Genomic DNA, 26,155 nt, shown 5'->3' on the forward strand with positions numbered 1-26,155 from the left:
ACATAACATGTCTAGTCTACCTACACTACATTCAATTGCTCAAATTCACCCAGGTTACATAATGTACGCAAAATGCATTCGGTTTAATTTTGTAACCGCTAGAGGGGTAAAAGTTTCATAATGTAGCATTAACTTGTCAACATACAAATCAAACAGATATTATTTAAATTCAGAAGAACCAAAACTTTTGACTTCGTAAGGAAAATGTTGGATATCCAAAATAAAATATTGTTTATTTCTTCGTTGTAATTACTCAAAAAGTGAAACAATCACACATCATGTTCTCAGGCAGAAAAATGGAGCTTGGTGCTGGTAGTGTCATCATAAATTATTTGTGATTGATAAAAATGAGTGTAAAAACACAGATGTAAATGAAAGTGTGACAAGAACATAACTTGAAATCTAGAGTCTATCCTCACTGCATATAGCCAGATGGCGCAAGACGTTTGAGTGTTATATGAAGGGAGAAAAGGGAAGTGCAGCAGTCACTACAGACACAGTAAGACAACTCAAGATACAGGAAGAGAGACTTTCACAATGGCCACATACGCGAAGGAAAAAATTATCTACATTTCAATCGGGTTTTGGCTCATTTCAGGTGAGTAATAAATGTTGTGCTGTCTTTGTTTCTAATGGATCCTGTTTATCATTTTGCAGTTTTTATGCTCAGCTGTTTATGCTTTTAATGTGTTTTATGTGAAAATAGAACAAATTAAGGAGTGAATTATTGTTAATCCTGGACATAATAACGGTTTGTGTGTTGTGTGTTTAGGTGTTGAATGCTTCAGCGGTTGGTCAAATCACACCGTAACTGTTAAGACTGGAGGATCTGTCACCATCCCATGTCATTATGATGAGAAAAACCCACCGCAGAAGAAATACTGGTACTCAGATAATGATAAATCTAATATATACACAAACACAACAGAGGAGAATCTGTCAGTAATTGATCATCCTGATCAGAGTCTCTTTACTCTGACTATGAGAAACATGCAGAGCTCAAAACATGATGGGGATTATTATTGTACTGTGGAGACTGATGGAAAACTGACTGTCACATATGAGCTTCATCTCCAGGTTCAGTCTGGTATGAGATTTTGTAATTATTTTAATCACATTCTAATGTCAAATTCTCTGACTTCACACATACTGTATGTATTTAATAATCTCAAATGTCTTGTGTCTGTGTGTTCAGCTCCTGGTGTGTCTGTGATGAACAGCAGTGTATCTGGACATGAAGGTGATAATGTCAGTGTCCAGTGTTTCTACACTTCTGGATATCAGAATAAACTCAAACAGTGGTGCAGATATAAAGATCAGAGCTGTTACACTGAGAAGAGGACTGACACATCCCAGAATTCATCAGTCCAGATCAGTGATGATGGGAGAAGCTCCTTCACTGTGTTGATGACTGGACTGAGACTCAGTGATTCTGGATGGTACTTCTGCTCTTATGGAGAGGCACTGAATCCTGTTCAACTCACTGTAACCCAAGCAGGTACAATTTTTAATTAATAAATATTTTTCTACTATATTTTAAATAAAACACAACTAAAATTGCTTTGCAGTAAACTTTTAAAATTTTACTTTTGACAGTAAACGGGGCCACAGACAATCCAAAAACAACAAAGAGAGACTCGTTAGTATTGAAATATTTCTCATTAAAATCTTCATATAATTATTCTATATTTGGCTGTTTTGTCATCAATGCTCTACTTCCTCAATTTATTTGTCTTTAATGCTTATAATCATTTCCTTATTGCCCTAGTGATTTTTCTTTCTTTTTTTCTATCTTTGCAGAAGTAAAACAGGAAACCAGAATAATAGTACAGCTGAAGGCATTAAAGAACAAAATTAATACATCTGTATTGTTTAAAATAAAAATAAAATAGAATAAGCTTAAACTAATTCTAAGACTATTTACCTGAAAGGCATTAAAGTTTAATGGCCTGGTGGAAATTTAGTTCAGATGCCTTGTTTTCTGGTGCTTTTATTCAGCTGAATTAGTTCCACAACTCTTTCTGAACTTTTTGAATGAACCGATTTTAAAGTGTTTTCTTATTTCCCACAGAGATAAAGGTCTTCTGACTGTGTGGCTTCCAGTTTCAGCTGCACTTTTGCTGCTGTTGATTCTGGTCGGTGTTTTCACCTGGAGACGGAAACAGAGACCCGGTCAGTTTGACCTGCACTCCATTCCTAATCCTTTTTAAAGTTCATTTCATGCCATGTTATCATTTATCTCAACAGCACATATACATAAACTCTGTTAATGTCATATTATTGTTTCCCCTTTTTAAAATAAAGAGCAAAATAAACACCAAAACAGAGAGAGAAACGACAGCAGGACCATTGACACAGTAAGTCCTTTAATTTACAAGCATGTAGTAATGAAAATGTTCATATGACAATATCAGTGTATACAGTTTTTCGTTTTTGTTAAATTTTTTATTCTATTGACACTCTATACTATGCAAGAATGTCATTTTTGTGTAGCTGGATGCTTTTGTGTATCACACTGAGCTGAATAGAAACAGATAGTAAACAGTTAAATGTTTACTGGGAAAAAAGTCAAACTTGAACACAGAAAAAATATCCCAGCTAACAAGCAATGTTCTCAGAACTTTGGCTAATGTTCTGGCAAAGTTCACTTAAAGTTATAAACAAACGTTCCAACAGTATGTTAATAGAATGTTAATATTCTTTAATAATGTTCTCAAAACTTTCGCTCAAAAACATTATACATTATTATTCTACAAGTTTTGAGAACATTATTAAAGAATATTAACATTCTATTAACATAGGCTACGAACGTTTGTTTATAACTTTGAGTGAACTTTGCCAGAACATTAGCCAAAGTTCTGAGAATACATTATTACATTATTATCATTCTTAGAATTCATTCAAAAGTAATGTTCCCATAATGGACCCTATTCATATTTCCGTGTTTCTCACAAGCATAAGTTGTCATGGGAGATGACAGCAAATATAATTTTTCTATTCGAATTTACTCTTATAGCAAAAGAAAAAATCCACGCATTTTCACGACTTTTCTAAAGAAGAACTTGACACTTTTTAAAACTTAATATGAAATACATGAAAATATGTGTAATAGTATGGAATTATTATTGTGCCAATAAAAATGAATGTAACTTTTCAAGAAACTAATGAAAATATAAATTGAAACTAAATAAATTATCTCTGAAACTGAAAAAGAATAAATCGCAGGCAATTTTTTTTACTTCGTTTTTAATACACTGCATGTTTTGCTAACTATTTCTCATATTTCAATCGCTGATCTGAACTTACAAATGCGCTTCCAGAGTTTTCATTTACGCTTCTGAAGTTTTCGTTTACGCTCCCTGAGTTTTCGTTCGCCGTTCTGACACATTTCTCTCGTGGGGGCGGGGCTAGTAGCAGTGTGTTCTCATTGGTTACTGATTTTTTGATTGACAGCTTCGTGACCTGGAAGTGAAGACGTCAGTGGTGTTTATGTGAGCGTCTGTAATCGCAGCTTTCTATTTCAATTTAGTGATATTAAGTTATGTTTGTTTTTTAATTTTCTGTATTTACCTGCTGCTACTACTTAGTTGGCAGAAGCTTTTAGGAGCACAAGATATCTATTCAGTCTATTCAGGTGTAATTGCACATTAAAGTACTGTAGCCTATATAATACTTAAAATATTGTAGTGTCCAATGTTTTCGGAGAATATTTGTTTATTCCTGATGATTCTTTTGCATGTTAGGCTCTGATTAGGTTCAGCTGTTACAATTTAAAGAGAATACTAGCAAACGTGTGTGATATATTCAGCCGTCAAGAAAGTCAAACTTCAACCAGGTAATCAAGGTTGGCAACCATGGCCATCACACTACTCATCGTTAGCATGATATACGTTTACACCATCAAAATTAATGATCATGAATTAAAGACCTCAAAGGGCATTTCATTACATACGTCACACAAAGAATGTTCTTGTTGCCATTTTTTAAATTGATAATTGTATTTAGTTATTTCATTTAATTAACACTATCTTCTAACATTTAAAATTGTAAATATATTTTAACAATCATCAACCATTTCAATCGTGACTTATACAACCAGTTAAATGAATGTAATTGAAAATATGAATTCAAATAAATGTGCATTCTTTATTGTCACTAAAGCATATACACAAGTATCAGAGTGAAGGTCTTGGATGCAATTATGTTGTGACCGGAATCCACAAAACATTAACTGCATAATATACATGTAATGCACAGTATTCTCATGATATACATTACTATACAAAATGCACAATTACAAATACAGAATACATTTTAAAAATTCATATACATTTGAAATGTTGCAATGATTCTTTGAGCAGTTCCTGTTGCAGTACAATAGCAAAGCAGTGACTGGATACAAGCAGTGCAAGGATAGTCCACCCGAAACATGAGGATTCTCTCATCATTTACTCTCCTTCATGCCATCCCAGATGTATATGACTTTCTTCTTGACATAAACATAGACAAAGATTTTTAAGGAAATAATCCATCTCTGTGAGTCCATAATACAAGTGGATTGTAACCCATGTACGTAAGACAGTTGGTCAGAAGTGATTTTTAATAGTTAAAACAGTCATATTATTAGTATTTTTCTTATCTAGCCTGTTTTGACTTTCAGAAGGCATTGATTCATCCACTGAGGTCGCATGGATTACCTTCACGGTCACTGTGTGTGGTTTTTAAAGCGTCTTTAGGACTCGCAGAGATGGATTACTTTCCTTACAATCTTAATTCGTGTTTATCTGTAGAAAGAAAGTAAAATGCATCTGGGACAGCATGAGGGTGAGTAAAATAAGAGAGAATTGTATTTTTGGGTGAACTATCCCCTCAACATTCATATGCTGGTATTATGTTGGTATGCTAATCCAAGATCAGCATAGATTAATAAGAATAAAGTGAAACCTCTTGTGTACTTGTGAACTATGTTTGTTTTAATCTAGAGGAAATTGAAATATTTGCTAGTTTATATTAAAATAAATCAGGTGTCTGAAGATCAAGATCCCAGTCATTCAAAGGTGATGTTTCTGAACAGAGTAAGATTATTGTCTGATAGGGACAGTGGATCTCTGGTACTATCACTCCATCCTGTGTCAGCATCAGAATTTTGTTTATGGAAAAGTTGCTCCACTCCCTGGAAAATGAGAGAGGAAATGTATTATAATCTAACAATACAAACTGCTTATATATTTAAGGGATTTTACAGTACTAAATATTTACTTCAGAGTCAAGCAGCATTTATCATCTGTAATACTGTTGTGTAACCAGTAGATGGCTGTATTGCCCTATATATAAAAATATGGCTGTGTATTCCGTATAGGCCGCTGTACGTGAGCTGTATTGTTCAGTTTCGTTCCGACAAACGGGGCACTAATTTTTCTTTTGCTCAATATAGTAGTGTCCGACGTTTTGAGCCATTCCTACGCACATTGCTTGATTTTTTCCCATCGGACTTAAGTAAAGGGCTGCGGAACTTTCCCACCATCTTTTCCGACATGAAGAATACACTTTACGGGTGTTAATCGAGCTTGATCGCCGCTATCAGATGAAGATGCGCTGCTTACGTCCTCCTCCATGTTTACATGTGCGTAGTGATATTGGCTTGATTTCGGCTGTGACCTACTTACATTTTCAATGCTGATTGGTTGAAAATCTAGCTCAACAGTTTTATATGTCTCAATACGCAGTCAATATAGTGCGCCAATAAATTACAATTTCTCATTAACTGCAGGATAATGCGTGGAGAACTTTTTGCTTGGATACCTTTTATTAACGTTGAACATATTGAGCAAAATAAAAAGTACTGCCCCGTTTGTCGGAACGAAACCCTATTTCTAGGCCTCTTTTAGGCTACCGACAGCGGCCTACTAGTTGCTGGATGTGTTCAGTCATAATTACTTGCATGTATTAAGTTTTTAATTTGGACATATATTATTATTAAAGACTATTAAAGATTAAACATTTTTCTCAGAAATGTTCATTTGAAGTGCACTTTTTTTCATTATTATTAGTCAAATATGGACACAGAAAAATCATTTTGTTACTCATACTAGATACATATAGCCTAACAGCTTTATCAGTCATCTTTATCACACAAAGGTAATCAGAATAAATATTGCAACCAGGGCGATACTTAAAAATAATTGAGTGTTTACATATTACGAACAGAGACGTGGTCTGGGGTCAAGTCGTGTCTCTCCTCTTTCAAAAACTTTGTATCGCAAATTAATCAGCAATTGAGAAATTCAGGTTTAAATAGCTTTATTGGCATGGTAAAAAGGCTTTACATTGCCAAAGTTGAATCAGGCAGTGATTGACAGCGCTCTGGTCCTATGGCATCGGCCCAATGTTGTTTGGGGTGGCTGGGGGGAAATATGATCTAATCGAAGACTGTAACCGAATGTAGATAAACAAGTCATGTAATGATTGGGCTAACAGTAAAATCAAGACAACACAGCTGTATAATGTTATGGGCTCTCACTGAGCTCTAAAATGCCTCTCCACCGGAAAAAAGCCAGTATTATAAATAGTATTAGTATAGCATTAATGAAAAAAAAAAAAAAATCAGACTTACCAGGAGTAGGCTCCTGATATAGCGACGATGACTAATGATAAATATCATTCGTCTGTTCCTTCTATAAGAAATCATCTCAACAATATAGTGTAGCTGTAAAGGACCATTAAATCTCCCTATCTCCGAAGTGGGTCGTCTCCTTTATCTCCAGCCATAGAGGGCAGTGTGGTCATGGAATGCCTTACTAAAAGGGACTCTTACTAAACCTGAGCCAAATGTTAAACCTGAGCTAAAAAACAAAACAAAAAAATCTTTATTTGTTTGTTTTGGTTTATTAATGTTTTTCGCTGAATGCTTATTGTGACATTGTATTTTTATTGTTGTCTTACAAGAGCGTCAGTTACTTACCTCACATGCTCTTATTTTGAAGTCCGTGAAAGGAAGTTCAGCGGGCGCGCGCGCTGTGTGTATGTTGGCGCACTTTCTATGTGACGCGTCATTCTGATTAAAGCTACCAGGGAAGTGAGATGAGAGTTCTGGAGTAGGTGGGGTGTGGAGTGGAGATGGCAGGAAGTGACGTAGGAGTAGGAAGTGAGATGGAGATGGGAGAGGAGGACGCGGGAGAAATTAACAGTGGAGAATGGTATACAATAGTTCGAAACTTCAAAAGGAAAAAGAAAGACGGAAAACTTAATGATGATAATCGTTGGGATTCGGATGTGGAGAGTGTTGTCAGTGCATCTCAAGCTAGAGGGGAAGAGTTTAAGGTAAAACTTCAGTTTGATTCTCCCGGCTCAGTTAACCCATTGAAATTGACGAAAGCTTTACATGACACCGTAGGTACTGTGAATATTAAACCACTTCGAGATGGTAATTTGTTGATTACTTGTTCTGATGCCAAACAGAGAGATGACATGATTAAAATGACTAATTTGGAAGGAAAGAAAATCAAATGTTTTGTTTGGGGGCAAGAGAAAACAGTACAAGGAGTTATTACAGGGATTTCAACTGATTTAACTACTGAAGAAATCTTGGAAAATGTATCTGGAGCTAAAGTAGTGAAGGCTAGGAGACTGATGTATTTCAAGAATGGAACAAAACAGGAGAGCTTATCTATCTTATTGCAATTTCAGGAAGAAATGCTGCCAACAAGAGTTAAAGTAGGATTCATGAGTTTTCAGGTTAGACCATATGTTCCTCCTCCCCTAAGGTGTTTTAAATGCCAACGATTTGGCCATGTAGCAGCGGTGTGTAGAGGCAAACAGCGGTGTGGTAAATGTGGAGGAGAGGATCATGAATATGGCAAATGTAACGAAGGTACAAAAATCAAATGTTGCAATTGTGGGGGTGAACATAGTGCTGCGTATAAAGGATGTGAGGTGCATAAACGAGCAGCGGAAGTGCAGAGAGTCAGAGTTGAAGGGAAAATGACATATGCTGAAGCCATTAAAGTAACTAATGCAAAAAGAAATGTGACAATATCACCAATAGTGAGAATGGCTGAACAGAGAAAGGGTCAGAGTTCTGAGCAGAGACCGGGTCAGAGTTCTGAACAAAGGCAAGATCAGAGTTCTGAGCAGAGGCAAGATCAGAGTTCTAACAAGGCAAGAAGAGATTATGATAGGCCTATAGCAACCAAACCAAATATTGGAGTGGATAGTGTTGTGTTTGTTGCATTTCTGGCAGAAGTAGTCAATTGTTCAGCTCAAACACAAAGCAGAACAGAGAGGATTAAAATTATCATAAAGGCAGCACAAAAATATCTTAATTTGGGGGAATTAACAGTAGATGCAATAAATGAAACACTCATAGCAGGGACACAGGAAACTCAGTCAACATGTGGAGAATCATAATGGTTTTTGCAATTCTACAATGGAATGCCCGGAGTCTTTGCTCTAATGGACAGGAATTTAAAAAATATATTGAAGAAAGAAGTGAGAAACCTAATGTTATTTGTGTGCAAGAAACATGGCTTAGGCCTCAATTAGATTTTATACTACATGGATATGTGGCTATACGCAGGGACAGGGAAAGCGGCAATGGAGGTGGTGTAGTTATGTTTGTTCAACAGGGAATAGGATACAGGATTATAAATATAAGTAAAGACTCTGAGGCAATTGTAATTGAAGTGTGGATAGGGAAAACGAACATATGGATAGTGAATTATTATAATCCATGTGGGAAGCTAAATAAAGGGGTGCTTGAAAAGATAATTGGTGGAGAAATGCATAAGACAGTTTGGTGTGGGGACTTTAATGCGCATAGCACACTTTGGGGTGGTACACACACTGATTATAATGGAAATGTTGTGGAAGAATTTATAGAAGATCAAGATCTAGTTTGCTTGAATGACGGAAGAGGCACTAGAATAGATGTAACAAGAGGATTGGAATCTCCAATTGATCTTACTCTGGTGTCTAAACAAATAGCAAGAGTTAGTAAGTGGGATGTAATACATGATAACACAGTAGGCAGTGATCATTACCCAATAATCTGTGAAATAGGAGTGGGTCCAATTCAGTTGGAGGAAATAGGTTTCCCTAGATGGAAATTAAGAAATGCTAATTGGGTACTTTATAAAGCGACATGTAGTATGAGGTTAGAAGAAATTAGTCAAAATAGGTATGATAATATAGATGACTTTAATACAAATGTTGTAGAAATCATGTACTCCACTGCAAAAGAGGTTATTGGAAAAGGAAGTGGATTAAAACAACATAAGACAGTCCCCTGGTGGTCAGATGAATGTAATAAAGCAATTAAGACAAGAAATAGAGCTTTTAGGAAAGTTAAAGGATCCTTCTCTTTTAATGACCTAATAGAATACAAAAAGGCACAAGCAGAAGTTAGATGGACAATTAGGAAAGCTAAACGAGATTACTGGAAGCAATTCTGCAATAAAATAGGGAGAGAAACGCATATTAGTCAAGTATGGGGAATGATAAGAAAGATGGGAGGAATTAGGAGGGAGTATACATTGCCAGCTATTAAATATAATAATAAAGTTTTGATAACAAATAGGGATAAAGCGGAGGCTCTGGCGGAGACTTTTGTTAAAGTTCATAGCTCTACAAATCTGACACCTGATGCAAGGAAAGGTAGAGAAGAAGTAATGAGAGGAAACTCTAATATCCTAATGGAAAAGGAGGACTTTAATGGAACATCAAATGTTTTCTTTTCTTTATTTGAACTGAAAAGAGCATTGGTAGGAGTCAAAGCAACGTCCCCTGGTAAGGATGAAATATGTTATAAAATGGTTGAAAACTTAAACCATCAAGCGCAGTTGGTGATCCTGAAGTTATTTAATAAGGTATGGGAGTTAGGGGTATTGCCGTCAGCATGGAAACATTCTGTTGTTATCCCAATTGGGAAACCAGGAAAAGATAAAGGTGTAACAACCAGCTATAGACCTATCGCATTAACATCCAATATATGTAAAATAATGGAACGTATGGTCACAGACAGGTTAACTTACATATTAGAGAGTAGGAATTTGCTAATACCACAACAGAGTGGTTTCCGTAGAGGAAGGACAACTATGGATCCAGTGATATGTTTGGAGGATGAAATTAGGAAGGCTCAGGTTAAAAAAGAAATAGTAGCTGCTGTCTTCTTTGATGTGGAGAAGGCCTATGACATGTTATGGAAAGAGGGTCTTCTTATTAAATTAGAATCCATGGGAATTGGTGGAAGAATGTTCAACTGGATCATGAATTTTCTGAAAGACAGGACTATAGAGGTAAGAATTGGAGTATCTTACTCTAATGTTTACTCTATAGAAAATGGAGTACCACAAGGAAGTGTATGTAGTCCTATTTTATTTAATATCATGATTAATGAGGTTTTTTCAGAGGTTGATGCTAGCCTTGGGAGATCACTATATGCAGATGATGGGGCAATATGGGTAAGCGGTCGTAATGCAGCATTTGTTGAAAAGAAACTACAGACAGCAGTCAGTAATGTTGAGAACTGGGGAAACAGGTGGGGTTTTCGGTTTTCTGTAGACAAAACACAGGTTATTTGTTTCTCTAAGAAACGTAACACTCCTGCAATACAAGTTACTCTTTATGGGCAATCAGTTAAACAGGTACAAAATATAAGGTTTTTAGGTGTATGGATGGATCATAAGCTGACATTTGGTGATCATATACAGAGGAATGTTACCAAATGTAAAAAGGCAGTTAATGTTATGAGATGTCTGGTAGGAAGTGGTTGGGGTGCTAGTATGAACTCTCTTAAACATATTTATATTGCCTTAATTAGATCAACATTTGATTATGCATGCATTACATTTAGCTCAGCTGCAAAATCTCATTTGCAGAAGCTCGACCTGGTTCAAGCACAAGCTCTCCGCCTATGTAGTGGTGCATTCAAGACTTCGTCAATTCCAGCTCTCCAGGTGGAGGTAGGGGAGATGCCTCTATCTCTTAGACGTCTTCAGCTTGCCATGGTATATTGGGTAAATTTGCAGGGACATAAGCAGGGTCATCCAACCAAACCAGTGTTGAACGCATGTTGGGAACATGGAAGGAAGCAGTTTAACAGTTTTGGATGGGTGGGAAACAGTCAAGCTGAGAAACTGGGAATTGTGGAATTACATTACAGCTGTACAGTGGCATTATCTGCTATTCCTCCTTGGATATTTCCATTACCAGTTGTGGACCTAGAAATCGCAAAGATGTTAAAACAATACAAGGAATATGGTGTGATAAATGATCTGGTAAAACAATATCTATGTAGTAACTATAATAATAGTATTCAAATATTTACAGACGGATCAAAAGACCCAAGTACAGGAAAGACGGGAGCAGCAGTATATATACCACATTTTCAGAAATCAATTTTTAAAAGAACTTCAGATTATTTAGCAGTGTATACTGTGGAGCTTTTAGCTATTTTACTAGCACTCACATGGATAGAGGAGGTTGGGCATAATCAATATATCATATGTTCAGACTCAATGGCATCATTAATAAGTATAGCAAATTGCAAATCTGTTTGTAGGCCTGACTTGATTTGTGAAATTTTTCATAGTTTATATAGATTAAAAAATCTTAATATTACAGTGTGTTTTATGTGGGTCCCATCTCACGTAGAAATAGAGGGTAATGAAGAAGCTGATCGTTTGGCTAAAAAGACTCTTAAGTCAGACATACAATGGACAGTTCCATTGAGTAAAATGGAAATTAAGTGTATCATTAAAACAAGAATCAATAGGATATGGCAAGAACAATGGGAAAAGGAGGCAAAAGGTCGTTTTTTATATAAAATACAGAAACAAGTGAAAACAAGGAGGCAGGGTGGTTGGAAACGAAGGGGGGAATCTGTTATCACAAGGCTAAGAATTGGACACACAGGTCTTAATCATAATCTCAATCGTTTAGGGAAACACGCAACAGGACTATGCATTAATTGTGACAGGAGAGAAACGGTAGAGCATATATTAATAGAATGTGAAGCATACAGAACAGAACGAATCATATTGTTAGAACAAGTTAAAGAATTAGGTTACACACATTTATCAGTAGAGGGTTTACTTTCCTTTTCTACATCAAAGCCATCAGCATGGCCAGCTGTCATGAGATACCTTAAAGAAACAGAGCTATTTGATCGAATTTAAGAATAATCAAGAATATATACTTTATTTATTTTTTTTTTTTATTTTTTTTTTTTTTTTTTGTTATTACGTGTTAGTAGAAATCCGCATTGAAGCTCCACACCCCAAACAGTTGGTGGCGGTAATGCAACAAATTGGTATGCCAACCGCCAATAAAAAGAAGAAGAAGAAGAAGATGAGAGTTCTCCAATCACCGAAAAGATAGCTTCAAAAAGGGTTTCTTTCTACTTCGTTCTTAGCTCCTGGCTGATGAAGGGCACAAGGTATTGTTTTAATTTTATGTTGTTTGCTAAATTTTGAGAGACTAAAGTGTTTGTTTCGTTTTCGTTGAAGATGTCAGTGGGTCATTAGCATGTGTAAATCAGTGATATGATATGTAGAGTGTGTGTGTGTTTGATTGTTACTGTCACAAGCAGATCACAGTGTAATATTGCTTCGTTTCTCTTGATTTGAACGTCTGATAGATTGTTTACAGGAAATTAGGCCTTTATTTGGTCATTTCATATATTTTAGGTTTTTCTCTCTGAATTGAGATCGTCAGCTGTACATAAATAATTTATAGTTAATTCAGTTGTCATTTAGTCCATATAGCACTTTAAAAGGAGATTGTTGTAATTAAAACAATTTATAATTCATATTCAGTTTTATTACAGTACATTAAGGCAAGGTTATTACATTAGCCCCTGCTCACTAAAAACTTGAGTTTTCACACTATTTAGGCTACCAAAGCCAATTAGATTGTAAATGTGTATTCTCATGTGTTTATGGACATGTATCATTTGCAGTGAGATGTCTAATGTCTGTTTGTTTGTTTACTTTCATTTAGCTCTTACGGTGTTTTGGAAGGTGTTTTTTTTTGGGAATAAAATTCTTCTTTAACATCAGTTCTTGAGAGTGAATCGCATCTGTTCAGCCGGGAATGCTACAGTAAGAGCTTCACCCAGAAGATCAACAGCTTCACCTCATCTGTCCTCCTGTAAAGAAAATGGACGCTTCTGAAAATAACGACCCAGACCAGCAGGTGGATGCGCCTCATAACGGAATGGAAGAGGAGGAGCTTCACCGTTCTGGTCGACAACGCAACCCCACGGAGAAGATGCGTGCATATAAAAAGGAGGAGTCCCTGAAAAAGGAGAAAAGATTGATTCAGCTATACGAACAATGGAAGGACTGTGCTCGCAACACAAGGGAAAAGCTTAAAACAGACGTTAGTGAGAGCCAACTGGTAGCACTTATTAATGCACTTGAGAAGGGAAGAGATGATGTCATGCACGTCTACCTAGAAATTAGAGATTACATCGCTCCTTCCAGTGACACAAGACGCAGAATCGATACTTGTGAAGCTGTGACGAAAGATATTTCAAAGATTATTTTTGACAGAATAGCATGCCTTGAGGACTTTGATCAAGAAAATGTAAAACAGCCTTCGTGAGTTACTCCGTCACGATTATGCTTGCTCTGTCTATGGATCCACAGTCTCACGCACCACATCATCGAGGTCTACAGCTATGTCAATTGCAGCCAAGCGGGCAGACGCAGCAGCTGAATTAGCAGCCAAAGAAGCAGAGTACTCAATTATACAAGAAATTGAAGCTCGAAAGTGTGAATTAGAAAAACTAAAGGCAGAGAAGGATCTAAAAGCAGCTAGAGCGAGACTGCAGGCCTATGATCAAGAAATGGCACAGGAAGCCAGCATTCATAATTCAGACACGAATACAAGGGAAAAGCAGGATGTAAGCATAACAGTGCAGCAGCATGTGGTTCCATTTCCCATCCAATGTCCTACCAACATCACAGCAACAAGCCCTACTGACATCACCGCAACATCCTCACCTCCAAAATCTGATATATCGTATCTCGCTCAAGCTGTCCAAGATAGCATAGCCCTGAACAGACTGCCAACAACAGAACCACCTGTGTTCAGTGGTGATCCTATCCAGTTCATTGAGTGGAAGGCTGCATTTGTGTCGCTCATTGGTGGAAAGGCCATTTCTTCTGCTGACAAGCTGCACTATTTAAAAAGGTATGTTGCTGGGCCAGCTCGGAAGTCTCTTGATGGCATCTTCTATAGGAGGGCGATTCCACAGTTTAGGGCTAACTGCAAGGACAACAGCCTGCAAAAATCAATCTTCATGGAGAAAGCCATTGTCCTCAGGTTAACATCCTGAGAAAACCTGGGGTACAGCTGTGTGAAAGGCAGGATAAATCTGGCAATGGTAAACTAGTAAACTTTGATCAAAGTTGAGTTGATGTCAAATTTAACGTATGTAACATGGACGGAAAAACAATGTAAGTTCAAGCAGAAAGTGTACTTAATCTAATTCAGTTTAATAAAATCTGGTTGAATCCCAGTTCATGTTTTACTTTGTTCCTAATTTGGTATAGTTATGAGTCATGCGTTGTGTATAGTTCACAAAACTGGTAATAGGACTTCCATGCAGGCAGGGTGGCCATCTAATATTATCTGTTCTATAAACTTAAAGGTGCATTTTTGAGTCTGGTATGTTCATAAACTGAAAGCCAGCAAAATTACTAACAAATACCACAGGTATATTTTTCAAATTTATTTGCCAAATGTAGAAGACAAAGGAACTCCTACAAGTGTGCTAAGTTATAACGTGTGTAACGGGGACGGAAAAAATTAAACAATCCTGCAAGATTGCCTTTGTAACACAAAATAATACCATTTCATGAAAACTGGCATAGAATAGAACAAGAATAGAACAAGTTCATAACACATTAAAATAACCTGTCATCATACTATCAAATTTAAAGATCATACAGATTGTGTTAACGCACTATTAACGTGTTAACTTCGTCAGCCTAAGCTATATTCTTACGAACATTGGACAGAAGAAAAAAATCATCAAAAAAACCAACAAAAAAAAAAACAGAAAAATGTCATTGACGATGTTGACTTTCATGAACAGCTTATTGAGTCAAAAATACGCAGAAAACAACGTTGGAAGTTGGACAGACTGAAAATTTCCGTCTAAGTTACGAACAAGATGTGCAGAATCTGTCAAAATGTATAAAACCACCATTCATGCATGCTCTTTCACGATGAACGACGCTTTCGGTCCGAAACCACTCGCAATCATCCGACTTGCACACTCTTTTATCCTTTCTCACCACAATGATCCCATTTAATGTTTACTTAACCAAAGTTTACCACGTTCGTATCATTTTAACGTTCGTAACCTTTTGGACAGAATCCACAAACTTACCCACATTCGTCGAAATCCGTGAAATCCTGTTAACACTTTCTCACACGCAGAGCGACCGTGACCTAGACAATCTTATTTCTTTGATGAGAACCGTTGAGACATTAGGAGATGGAAATTCAGCGCCAGAATAAAATGTTCGAGCGTTATGATTTTTGGACAGAAAATCTCGGCCCCTGTTTTATCCCGATTTATTAACAGTTTATCATGTAGCAACGCATATGAGAATTTAACCCACACAAGATGGTTGTATCGTTATGCTACTGATAGAACTACATGGAAAAATTATATCTCCGCTTCCTTTAGAATCATAGTTTAACGTGCGTAACTGCTTGGACAGAAAGTGTAACGAACGTTAGTAAATGTTTCCATTGCATCGTGGTGGATTAAGGGAATTCTACTTTCAGTGTTAGTAGTAGTATTTTGTAGAAGACACACCAAAATAAATGTTTTGCGCCAAAATTCAGGATTTTATTAAAGGAAATGAAAGAAATGACTTAGGAAAAATCCAGATGCACTGAATGTCCCACCGTGACATCCGCAATTTCTGGGGACGGAAATAAAATAAAGTCTCATTACACGATAATGCCAAGGCCTAGTGGGATAAAAGTAACTTTATTATTTCTTACATCTATCTTTAACAAAATAGTGAACTAAAAATAAAAAAAATGACAACAACTGGGTATTATTCAATCTATATTGTTCATTACACCCCTTGTGGACAGATACTGTGGAATCGCCCAGGAATGATGATGAGGCCTATAATGATGCATGGAACAAACTGAACCAACGGTATGGACAGCCATTTGTCATACAGAAGGCATTTAGAGAGAAACTAGCCAAATGGCCTAAGATTCAGCCCAAAGATTCTGAAGGTTTCAGAGAATTCTCAGATTTCTTAAATGCATGTCATCAAGCTATGCCTCATGTCAAGGGGCTTGAAATACTAAATGACTGCGATGAAAATCAGAAACTAGTACTCAAATTACCAGATTGGGCAGCAGCACGGTGGAACCGTCAGGTCACGCAGACACTGATTGAGACTCATGACTTTCCAAAGCTTATAGATTTTGTGAACTTCATGTCCATGGAAGCAGAGATTACTTGTAATCCAGTCACCTCCTTTAGCGCTCTTCGTGCCTCTGACTCCCCTTCAGAAAAGTGGATCCTCAAGGACAGCAAAAGGAACAGAGCTAACGTCTTTCACATCCAAACAGCTACGGATAACAAACAAAATGATGACAACAAACAAAGGCCACCTAATGGAAGCTTAAAAATGTGTCTCTTCTGCAAAGACATCAAGCATATGATTCACAATTGTACTAAATTTGTGGCAAAGTCATTAGAAGAGAAACGGAAATATGTGAAGGAGAACAATCTCTGCTATGGTTGCATGAAACTAGGCCACAGTGCAAAAGACTGCCGTCACCGTCTATCCTGTGACACCTGCAATGGTAGACATCCAACGTGTCTACATGATGAAAACTACAGAAGGAAAGCAAACTCTGCACTAGCCTCAAACCAAGATGACACTGAGACAACTACTACTACATCTCACAAAGTAGATAATGGTGAGTCATCCACCAATACTTCAATGATTGTGCCAGTGTGGGTATCAACCGAGAGAAATCCAGCCTCTGAAAAACTTGTTTATGCACTGCTTGACACCCAGAGTGATACTGTGTTCGTCGATCGAGAGCTAAGCAAACAGCTACAAGCTGACTCCTGTCCTGTGAGATTGAAGTTGACAACAATGACTGCAAAGGATGTTGTCATGCCGAGTGAAAGAGTGTCAGGTCTCAAAGTAAGAGGCTATAGCTCCCCCGTTGTCCTCAACCTGCCAACTGCTTATACTAAGGACTCCATTCCAGTGAACCGCACTCACATCCCTACTTGTGACACAGCACGACACTGGAAGCATCTCTCTCCAATAGTGGACAAAATTCCACCTCTGCAGGATTGTGAGGTTGGTCTCCTGATAGGCTACAGCTGTCCAAAGGCTTTGGCACCAAAACAAGTGATATTAGGTGGCGATGATGAACCCTATGCAGTCCATACAGACCTAGGTTGGAGCATTGTTGGTCGCTTGTCTTCACACCATGAATCGCAAAGCTTCAACACCATCTGTCATAGAGTCAGCATTAAAGAGCTCCCCCCAGTGACTCCAGCGGATGTTATTAAGGTATTGGAGTCTGACTTCAAAGACGCTGGTGAAGATAATAAAACTGTCTCACAGGATGACATCCTCTTCTTAACCAAACTGCAGCAAGGCATAAGGAAGAACGACCACGGGCATTACGAGATGCCTCTCCCCTTCAAAGAGAGACCTCACTTCCTTAACAATAAGCAGCTTGCCATCGTAAGGCTCAATCATCTTAAAAGGAAATTACAGAAAGATGAACGGTACAAGCAGCATTATGTAAGGTTTATGGAAGAGGTCATTGAGAGAGGTGATGCAGAAGAAGTGCATGATGAAGGAAAGGATGGAGAGAAGTGGTACATCCCTCACCATGGAGTGTATCACCCTAAGAAGCCAGACAAGCTCCGTGTTGTCTTTGATTGCTCTGCCAAGTACCGGGGAACCAGCCTTAATGATCACTTGCTCCAAGGCCCAGATTTAATGAATAAGCTGACTGGTGTTCTTTTAAGATTCAGAAAACATCCCGTTGCCCTTATGTGCGATGTTGAAAAGATGTTCCACCAATTTCATGTGGAAGAAGCAGATCGAAACTATCTCCGCTTTCTCTGGTGGAAAAACGGAAACTTTGCTTTACAGCCACAAGAGTACCGCATGAAGGTCCATCTTTTTGGTGCAACCTCATCACCTGGATGCGCCAACTATGGTCTGAAACACCTCGCAAAGGAGAATGAGTGCATGTATCCTCTTGGCTCAAAATTCATCATGACAGACTTTTATGTAGATGACGGTGTCACCAGTGTAGCCAGCACAGAAGAAGCTGTCCAAGTAGCAAGAGAATCTCGACAACTGTGTGCCTTAGGTGGTCTTAGACTACACAAGTTTATTTCAAATGACAGAGTTGTCCTGGATAGCATTCCTATTTCTGAACGAGCCATTGATGTAAAGGCACTTGACCTCAACTTTGATGACACACCTGTAGAAAGAGCTTTAGGGATCCACTGGCACATTGATTCTGACAGATTCAGATTCTCTATTGACCTCAAAGACCAGCCAGCAACACGCCGTGGCATACTATCCACAGTTGCATCACTGTATGATCCACTGGGCTTTATTGCTCCTTTCTTGCTCAGTGGAAAATTAGTGCTACAGGAAATGTGCAGAAAAGGAACAGGCTGGGATGACCCCCTTATTAAAGAATTGCAGCCAAGGTGGGAACATTGGAAAGCTGATCTTGAGAACTTGGAAAGGATCAACATACCCCGCTGCTATGTGCCTGCAAACTTTGGAAAAGTCATCAAAAGAGAACTTCATCACTTCTCTGATGCCAGCAACAGCGGATATGGCCAGTGTTCCTATTTGAGACTTACCAACGAAGAAGGAAACATCCATTGTGCACTTGTTGCAGGTAAATCTAGAGTTGCTCCCATTAAGGTTCAGACTATTCCCAGACTTGAACTCACAGCTGCTGTCGTCTCAGTTGCCATGAGCAATATGCTCAAACAGGAGCTGGAATATCCAGACATAGAAGAGCACTTCTGGACCGACTCCCAAGTGGTTTTGGGATATATTAACAACGAAGCACGCCGCTTTCACACGTTCGTAGCGAACAGAGTGCAGAAGATACACCTCAGCACTACTTCTCAACAGTGGAGATATGTTCCCACCAATGAAAACCCTGCTGACCATGCGTCAAGAGGTTTAAATGCTGGTGAGATTCTTACGTCCAATTGGTTGACGGGGCCAAAATTCTTATGGAACAAGTATATACCTCCTGTTGCGGATATTGACACAGCACTAACAATTGGAGATCCTGAAGTAAGACAGGCTCAGACACTGAGTGCAGAAACAGCAGAACTTAAGCATCAGTGCCTCTCAGACCGCTTGGCAAAGCTGTCTTCATTTTCTGGAGCTGTGCAAGCTGTGGCTCGCCTCGTCCGCCGAGCCAAAGGAGATAAGTCCAGAAATCACAGTACAGTAGCTGAACGACAAGATGCTGAACGCATCATCATTAAGGACTTGCAGAGAAACACCTATTCAGAGGAAATCAAGTTCTTGAGAAAGGGGGCCCAGCTGTCACCTCGTAGCAAGCTGTATCATCTTGATGCCTTCCTTGATCAAGGAGTACTCAAGGTGGGAGGAAGACTTTGTGATGCGCTCCTACCTAGTTCAGTCAAGCACCCAGTTGTCATTCCTAAAGATCACCACATAACAAAGATGATAATCTCTCAATGTCATGAGAATGTCAAGCACCAAGGAAAAGGCCTCACAATAAATGAGATCAGATCACAAGGCTTCTGGATTCCAGGAATGAGCAGAACAGTAGCATCCCATGTGCATCACTGTGTGACATGTCGTAAGCTCAGGAGACCAACAGAAGAACAAAGAATGGCAGACCTCCCTTCAGAACGTACAAATCCATCCCCGCCATTTACATACTGCGGTATGGACTGCTTTGGTCCCTTTGCCACTAGACAGGGTCGGAAGGAACATAAAAGGTACGGCCTCATCTTCACATGTTTCAGCTCCAGAGCTATTCATATAGAAATGCTAAATGACATGTCTACAGATGCCTTCATCAATGGCCTGCGCTGTTTTGTTGCATTACGGGGAGCAGTGCGCCAAATCAAATGCGACCAAGGCACCAACTTTGTAGGAGCAAAGAATGAACTGAGAAATGCTCTAAAGGAAATTGACACTAATCGTCTGACAGTGTTCTTAGCTGAGAAGCAGTGTGACTTTGTCCTAAATGCACCCCATTCAAGTCATGCAGGTGGGGTATGGGAGAGACAAATCAGAACAGTGAGAAATGTTCTTCGCTCAACTCTCTCACAGTCCTCTGACAGACTGGACGATGCATCACTGCGGACATTCTTCTATGAAGCTATGGCGATTGTTAACAGTAGACCACTCTCAGTTGACAACTTAAACGACCCCAAGAGCCTTGCACCTCTCACCCCAAATAACCTGCTCACTATGAAATCCATTCCAGCACTACCACCTCCAGGCAGGTTCGTCAGAGAAGACATTTATGCAAGGAAAAGGTGGCGTCATGTTCAGTACCTTGCAGAGCAGTTTTGGAGTCGTTGGCGTAAGGAGTATCTATCCAACATTGCCACCAGGCAGCGCTGGCACACAGCAAAGAGAAACCTGCAAGTGGGAGATATTGTCATGGAAAAGGCTGAAGATCTGCCCAGAAATGAGTGGCGGCTGGCTAGAGTTACAGAAACTACTACAGATAAAGACGGGCTTGTGAGACGAGTCAAGGTATGCCTTGGTGACCGGAATCTGGGGAAGGATGGTCGTCGACTCCACAAGCTGTCTGTCATTGAACGCCCAGTACAGAAGCTGATCCTGTTGCTAGAGACCATCTAGCTGCTTCTAAAAACAACCACGTGTATCCTTTTTATCATATTACTTAAATGCTGATATACATTCACCATAGTATGGGCACTTTGTCCGTTTCTGAGTTAAAGGTAACATTTTTATTTGAAAATCATTCGTAATTTATAGTCCTTGACGTTATACAAATCACTCATGATTTGGTGGGAGTGTAAAGGACCATTAAATCTCCCTATCTCCGAAGTGGGCCGTCTCCTTTATCTCCAGCCATAGAGGGCAGTGTGGTCATGGAATGCCTTACTAAAAGGGACTCTTACTAAACCTGAGCCAAATGTTAAACCTGAGCTAAAAAACAAAACAAAAAAAATCTTTATTTGTTTGTTTTGGTTTATTAATGTTTTTCGCTGAATGCTTATTGTGACATTGTATTTTTATTGTTGTCTTACAAGAGCGTCAGTTACTTACCTCACATGCTCTTATTTTGAAGTCCGTGAAAGGAAGTTCAGCGGGCGCGCGCTGTGTGTATGTTGGCGCACTTTCTATGTGACGCGTCATTCTGATTAAAGCTACCAGGGAAGTGAGATGAGAGTTCTCCAATCACCGAAAAGATAGCTTCAAAAAGGGTTTCTTTCTACTTCGTTCTTAGCTCCTGGCTGATGAAGGGCACAAGGTATTGTTTTAATTTTATGTTGTTTGCTAAATTTTGAGAGACTAAAGGCCTCATTATACTTCTGCGTCGGACCTACGCCGGAGCCTATACGCCGTAGGCAACGTGTTGGTTTTAATTTATACTTCTGTGTCGTTGTCCGCGTTGACGCGCACCTAGGGAGCATGTGAAACCCCGAGGGAGGGGTTCTGGCAGACCAATCACAGCGCTTGTGTCCGCGTAGAATTGACGCGTTGTTACATTTTTGGAGAGGTGCACGTCAGGGTACGCCGTAGGGTACGCGCGCTACACACAGCCTACGACGTAGCTACGGCGGCAGTTCGACGCAGAAGTATAAATAGGCCTTAAAGTGTTTGTTTCGTTTTCGTTGAAGATGTCAGTGGGTCATTAGCATGTGTAAATCAGTGATATGATATGTACACAGTGTGTGTGTTTGATTGTTACTGTCACAAGCAGATCACAGTGTAATATTGCTTCGTTTCTCTTGATTTGAACGTCTGATAGATTGTTTACAGGAAATTAGGCCTTTATTTGGTCATTTCATATATTTTAGGTTTTTCTCTCTGAATTGAGATCGTCAGCTGTACATAAATAATTTATAGTTAATTCAGTTGTCATTTAGTCCATATAGCACTTTAAAAGGAGATTGTTGTAATTAAAACAATTTATAATTCATATTCAGTTTTATTACAGTACATTAAGGCAAGGTTATTACATTAGCCCCTGCTCACTAAAAACTTGAGTTTTCACACTATTTAGGCTACCAAAGCCAATTAGATTGTAAATGTGTATTCTCATGTGTTTATGGACATGTATCATTTGCAGTGAGATGTCTAATGTCTGTTTGTTTGTTTACTTTCATTTAGCTCTTACGGTGTTTTGGAAGGTGTTTTTTTTGGGAATAAAATTCTTCTTTAACATCAGTTCTTGAGAGTGAATCGCATCTGTTCAGCCGGGAATGCTACAGTAGCAGCAAATAAATACAGATATAAACTTAATATCACTAAAATGAAATAGAAATCTGCGATTACAGGCGCTCACATCCACACATAAACACACCACTGACGTCTTCACTTCCAGGTCACGAAGCTGTCAATCAAAAGCTCAGTAACCAATTAGAACACACTGCTACTATGCTACTAACTCAGGGAGCATAAACGAAAACTTCAGAAGCGTAAATTAAAACTCTGGAAGCGCATTTGTAAGTTCAGATCAGCGATTTAAATATGAGAAATAGTTAGCAAAACATGCAGTGTATTAAAAACGAAGTAAAAAAAATTGCCTGCGATTTATTCTTTTTCAGTTTTAGAGATCATTTATTTAGTTTCAATTTATATTTTCATTAGTTTCTTGAAAAGCTACGTTCATTATTATTGGCACAAGAATATCTCCATATTATAGCTATATCACAACACAACAACTTGAATAATTCTGTTTTATACATTAACTCCAACTCCCCCGCCATTTCTAGATTTAAAATGAATCGCGCACAAGGACTTGTCACCCTGGGTCACATGACCACAAACGATTAAATTACTTCCTTGAAGTGACCATCGCAACAGAACAGTTCCCTTTGCTAACGGACTTGTGGAAAGGCTCGTGAAGGGATTCAGTTGTTCACTTTCGTTTGGAACGCTGCTACACATGGCGTCCCCTTCCCGTAGTGCCCTTCAAGGGTGCAAAAAAGCAGTTTGGAATTCATACAGCATGTGGGCTAAGTTTGGAATGAATCTGCAGTGGTCAGGTGGTACAGCAGTCACGTGGTAAAAGTAGGAGCTCTCAGACAATTCACATCTTACTACCTGCAATTACGAGCTCTATGAGGATGTGAACAGATGTTTCCGTTGTTTACAAGTCGGATGTTTACAAGTTTAAATCATGTAATTGTGGTAATTACGACATGACGTGAACGCACCTATTTATTTTCCTTCATGTAGCCTAAACTGAAAATTCATATACATGCCTTTTTTAAGTTCTTATATGGTGAACAGAAATTGTGTCACCTTTGTTTATAGCGCTTTATACAAAACAGCTTTGCAGTGACAACAGGGAAATGCTGCATTTCGACTGTTGTTCAGCTAAAGTAAGTTCAGTGTTGATTCAGTTCCGTTGTAAAGATCATCAATTACTAAATTAGTTCATTTCGTCTATAAAGCAGTTCTGCAAAACTGATGTCATCGTCCAGTTCAGTTCAGTTCTCATCCAACGGCGTCAGTACAGTCAGATCAATAATATTGCTGAATATTAAGTGTCCCCAACTAAGCAAGCCAGAGGCGACAGTGGCAAGGAACCCAAACTCCTTCAGGAGACAGAATGGAGGAAAATGTTTTATTATTGTACAAATTGTAAACAATTGTAGGCCTACTGTTTCACGTGTCAAAACGTGTTCAATTTGCATAAATGAATAAGAATTTAAAATCTGCCATGAACAAGTAAATAACTGTTCAGAGATCTGAACTTATTGTTTTGAAAAAAAAAAAAAAACTAATCTCATTTGAGAATTGAGCAACGATCCCCATAACACATTAATCTCCAGGCCAGTCAAAAACTTTTTAGAGTGAAATACGAGAAAAGAAAACATATATAAGATATCATGTGTTGATATCTCGATATTTCTTTTTCCTAATATCTTTTTCTGTGTGTTTGTGTGAAATGCAGATCTACTCTAAACCTGAAGAAGATCCTGTGATATACAACACCATAGATGATGAATGCCCAAGAGTAAGTAAACCAGACATATTACTAACACGATGTCTCAGAAATATGACATTTTAAGAGTAAGATTTCATGAATATATATAATTTTCAGTTGCGATCCCTTTCTCCACAGGATCCCAACAAGGACGTAACCTACAGTACTATTGTTGATGCTCCTGTGAGTGAAGAAGTAAGTTTTACAGAAATATATTATTTCATGTGCAGTATTAATTGTACCGCTGGCAGTATATTGAAAATGATCTCGCACTTCCAGAAGCCTCCAGCAGGTGGAACAATATACAGCACTGTGGCGCCACACTAACAGCAACATTGAGGATAACACAGGAACAGAAGGCTTTTTTTTAGCTTGCTTTACGTGATTTAAATTATGAACATCTAACAGATCCACAGATATAAACACATTAAGTTAACTTTACGTTTGCTTGATCCCCCTCCTTCCCCTATTTTTTTTAAAAAGGACCCATATGAACAGATGCAAGGTTTCAAGAAAAAAGCGCTATACAGACTGTAAATAAATCTATTTGGCGAGTTCATAACTAGCCTTCTTTGACTCTTGAAATGGGATGTCTTTTTTAACAGTGTTATATATTTTGTACTTTTTTACACGTGTTCAATTTGCTTAAATGCAAAAGAATTTGAAATCTAACATGAACAAGAAAGTAATTGTTCAGAGGTCTGAACTTATTGTTTTAAGAGAAAAATATCTAATTTGAGAATTGAGCCAAAGCGATTGATACGAGACTCTCTTTGTTTCCCTCCTCTGGTTTACACGGGTTAACAAATGATAAGATCCACATAGAGAGGTGTCATTAATCACTGACACCAACAGTGAGAATGACACAGGAACAGAATAGGACTAACTATCACAAGAGTAGTTTTTTAAGGCTTGCTTTACATGAACATCTAACAGATCACAAACACATTAAGTTAACTTTACGCTTGCTTGATCCCCCTCCCTGCCCCATTTTTTCAGAAGGACCCATATGAACAGTGTTATACGGATCGTAAATTAATCTATTAGTCGAGTTCATAACTAGCCTTCTTTGAAATGTGATAGTCTTTTTTAACAGTATTTATGTATTTTGTAGGTATATATTTGTGTGCGTATCATTTCTTCACTTTAAAAAAAATACTTTGTTTACTTGTACAGTATTCTGTTTCCATTTGCATTTTTACAAACATGCACATTTTAAAATAAAAAAAAGTTTTGTAGTTCAAAAAATATTTTGACTCCTTTCCTCTGTGGACTTTTCAGTGTGTGTGTGTGTGTGTGTGTGGTTTAGGTATGTTATGGGGACAAAGTGTACCCGAAAATACCAGAAAGTTTTGATCTTGTGGGGACATTTTTTTTGGACCCCATGAGTAAAACAGCTTATAAATCATACTAAACTATGTTTTATGAAAATGTAAAAATGCAGAAGGTTTTCTTAGATGTGTAGGATTGTTTTGGGTTAGGAGATAGAATACAGTTTGTACAGCATAAAAATCATTATGTCTATGAAAACCCCCCATAAAACATGGAAACCAATGTGTGTGTTCGTTCTCCAAATGTCCCCACAAAGATAGAAAATTGTGTCAAATTTTGACATTGTGTCAAGTTTTCTGTGATGGGTTAAGTTCCTATTGGCTCACTGAGGAGTTAAAGGCCACCGTCGGAGTGACCTCCCTCCTCTCTCTTCTCTGCGTCTTCTGGTTGCTGTTCGAGTGTGAACTCACCCGTCCTCAGAGCTCACACACCACATCAAGACACAGGCCTCAACACATCAAGACATGTGTAACTTCCTCAACCCATTAGAGAGTCAAATTAAAATTGCAAGTTCATCATCATTTCTTTGTTTAACATGGAAGAAATTGATTGCAACTTCAACACCATTGACTCAAGAATCAAGTCATCAAGC

At 38.3% G+C, this 26,155-nt stretch overlaps 2 protein-coding genes across 2 annotated transcripts; both read left to right on the plus strand.

Annotated features, from left to right (window-relative positions):
- The first annotated feature begins 388 nt into the window (after positions 1-388).
- Positions 389-25,473, plus strand: LOC311085995 (polymeric immunoglobulin receptor-like). The gene is made up of 9 exons (XM_084118618.1): positions 389-598; positions 773-1,087; positions 1,196-1,498; positions 1,597-1,639; positions 2,072-2,172; positions 2,305-2,357; positions 24,199-24,261; positions 24,370-24,426; positions 24,511-25,473. The coding sequence occupies exons 1-9, from the start codon at positions 538-540 to the stop codon at positions 24,556-24,558; spliced, it is 1,044 nt and encodes a 347-aa protein (XP_083974744.1). The 5' UTR covers positions 389-537; the 3' UTR covers positions 24,559-25,473.
- Positions 12,248-16,106, plus strand: LOC311086006 (uncharacterized protein). Its single transcript, XM_084118634.1, has 2 exons — positions 12,248-12,433; positions 12,997-16,106. The coding sequence occupies exon 2, from the start codon at positions 13,679-13,681 to the stop codon at positions 14,336-14,338; it is 660 nt and encodes a 219-aa protein (XP_083974760.1). The 5' UTR covers positions 12,248-12,433; positions 12,997-13,678; the 3' UTR covers positions 14,339-16,106.
- Positions 25,474-26,155: the final 682 nt, after the last annotated feature.

The sequence above is a fragment of the Abramis brama genome, assembly GCF_963993115.1.
Source record: "Abramis brama genome assembly, chromosome: 7".
Taxonomy (NCBI): Eukaryota; Metazoa; Chordata; class Actinopteri; order Cypriniformes; family Leuciscidae; genus Abramis; species Abramis brama.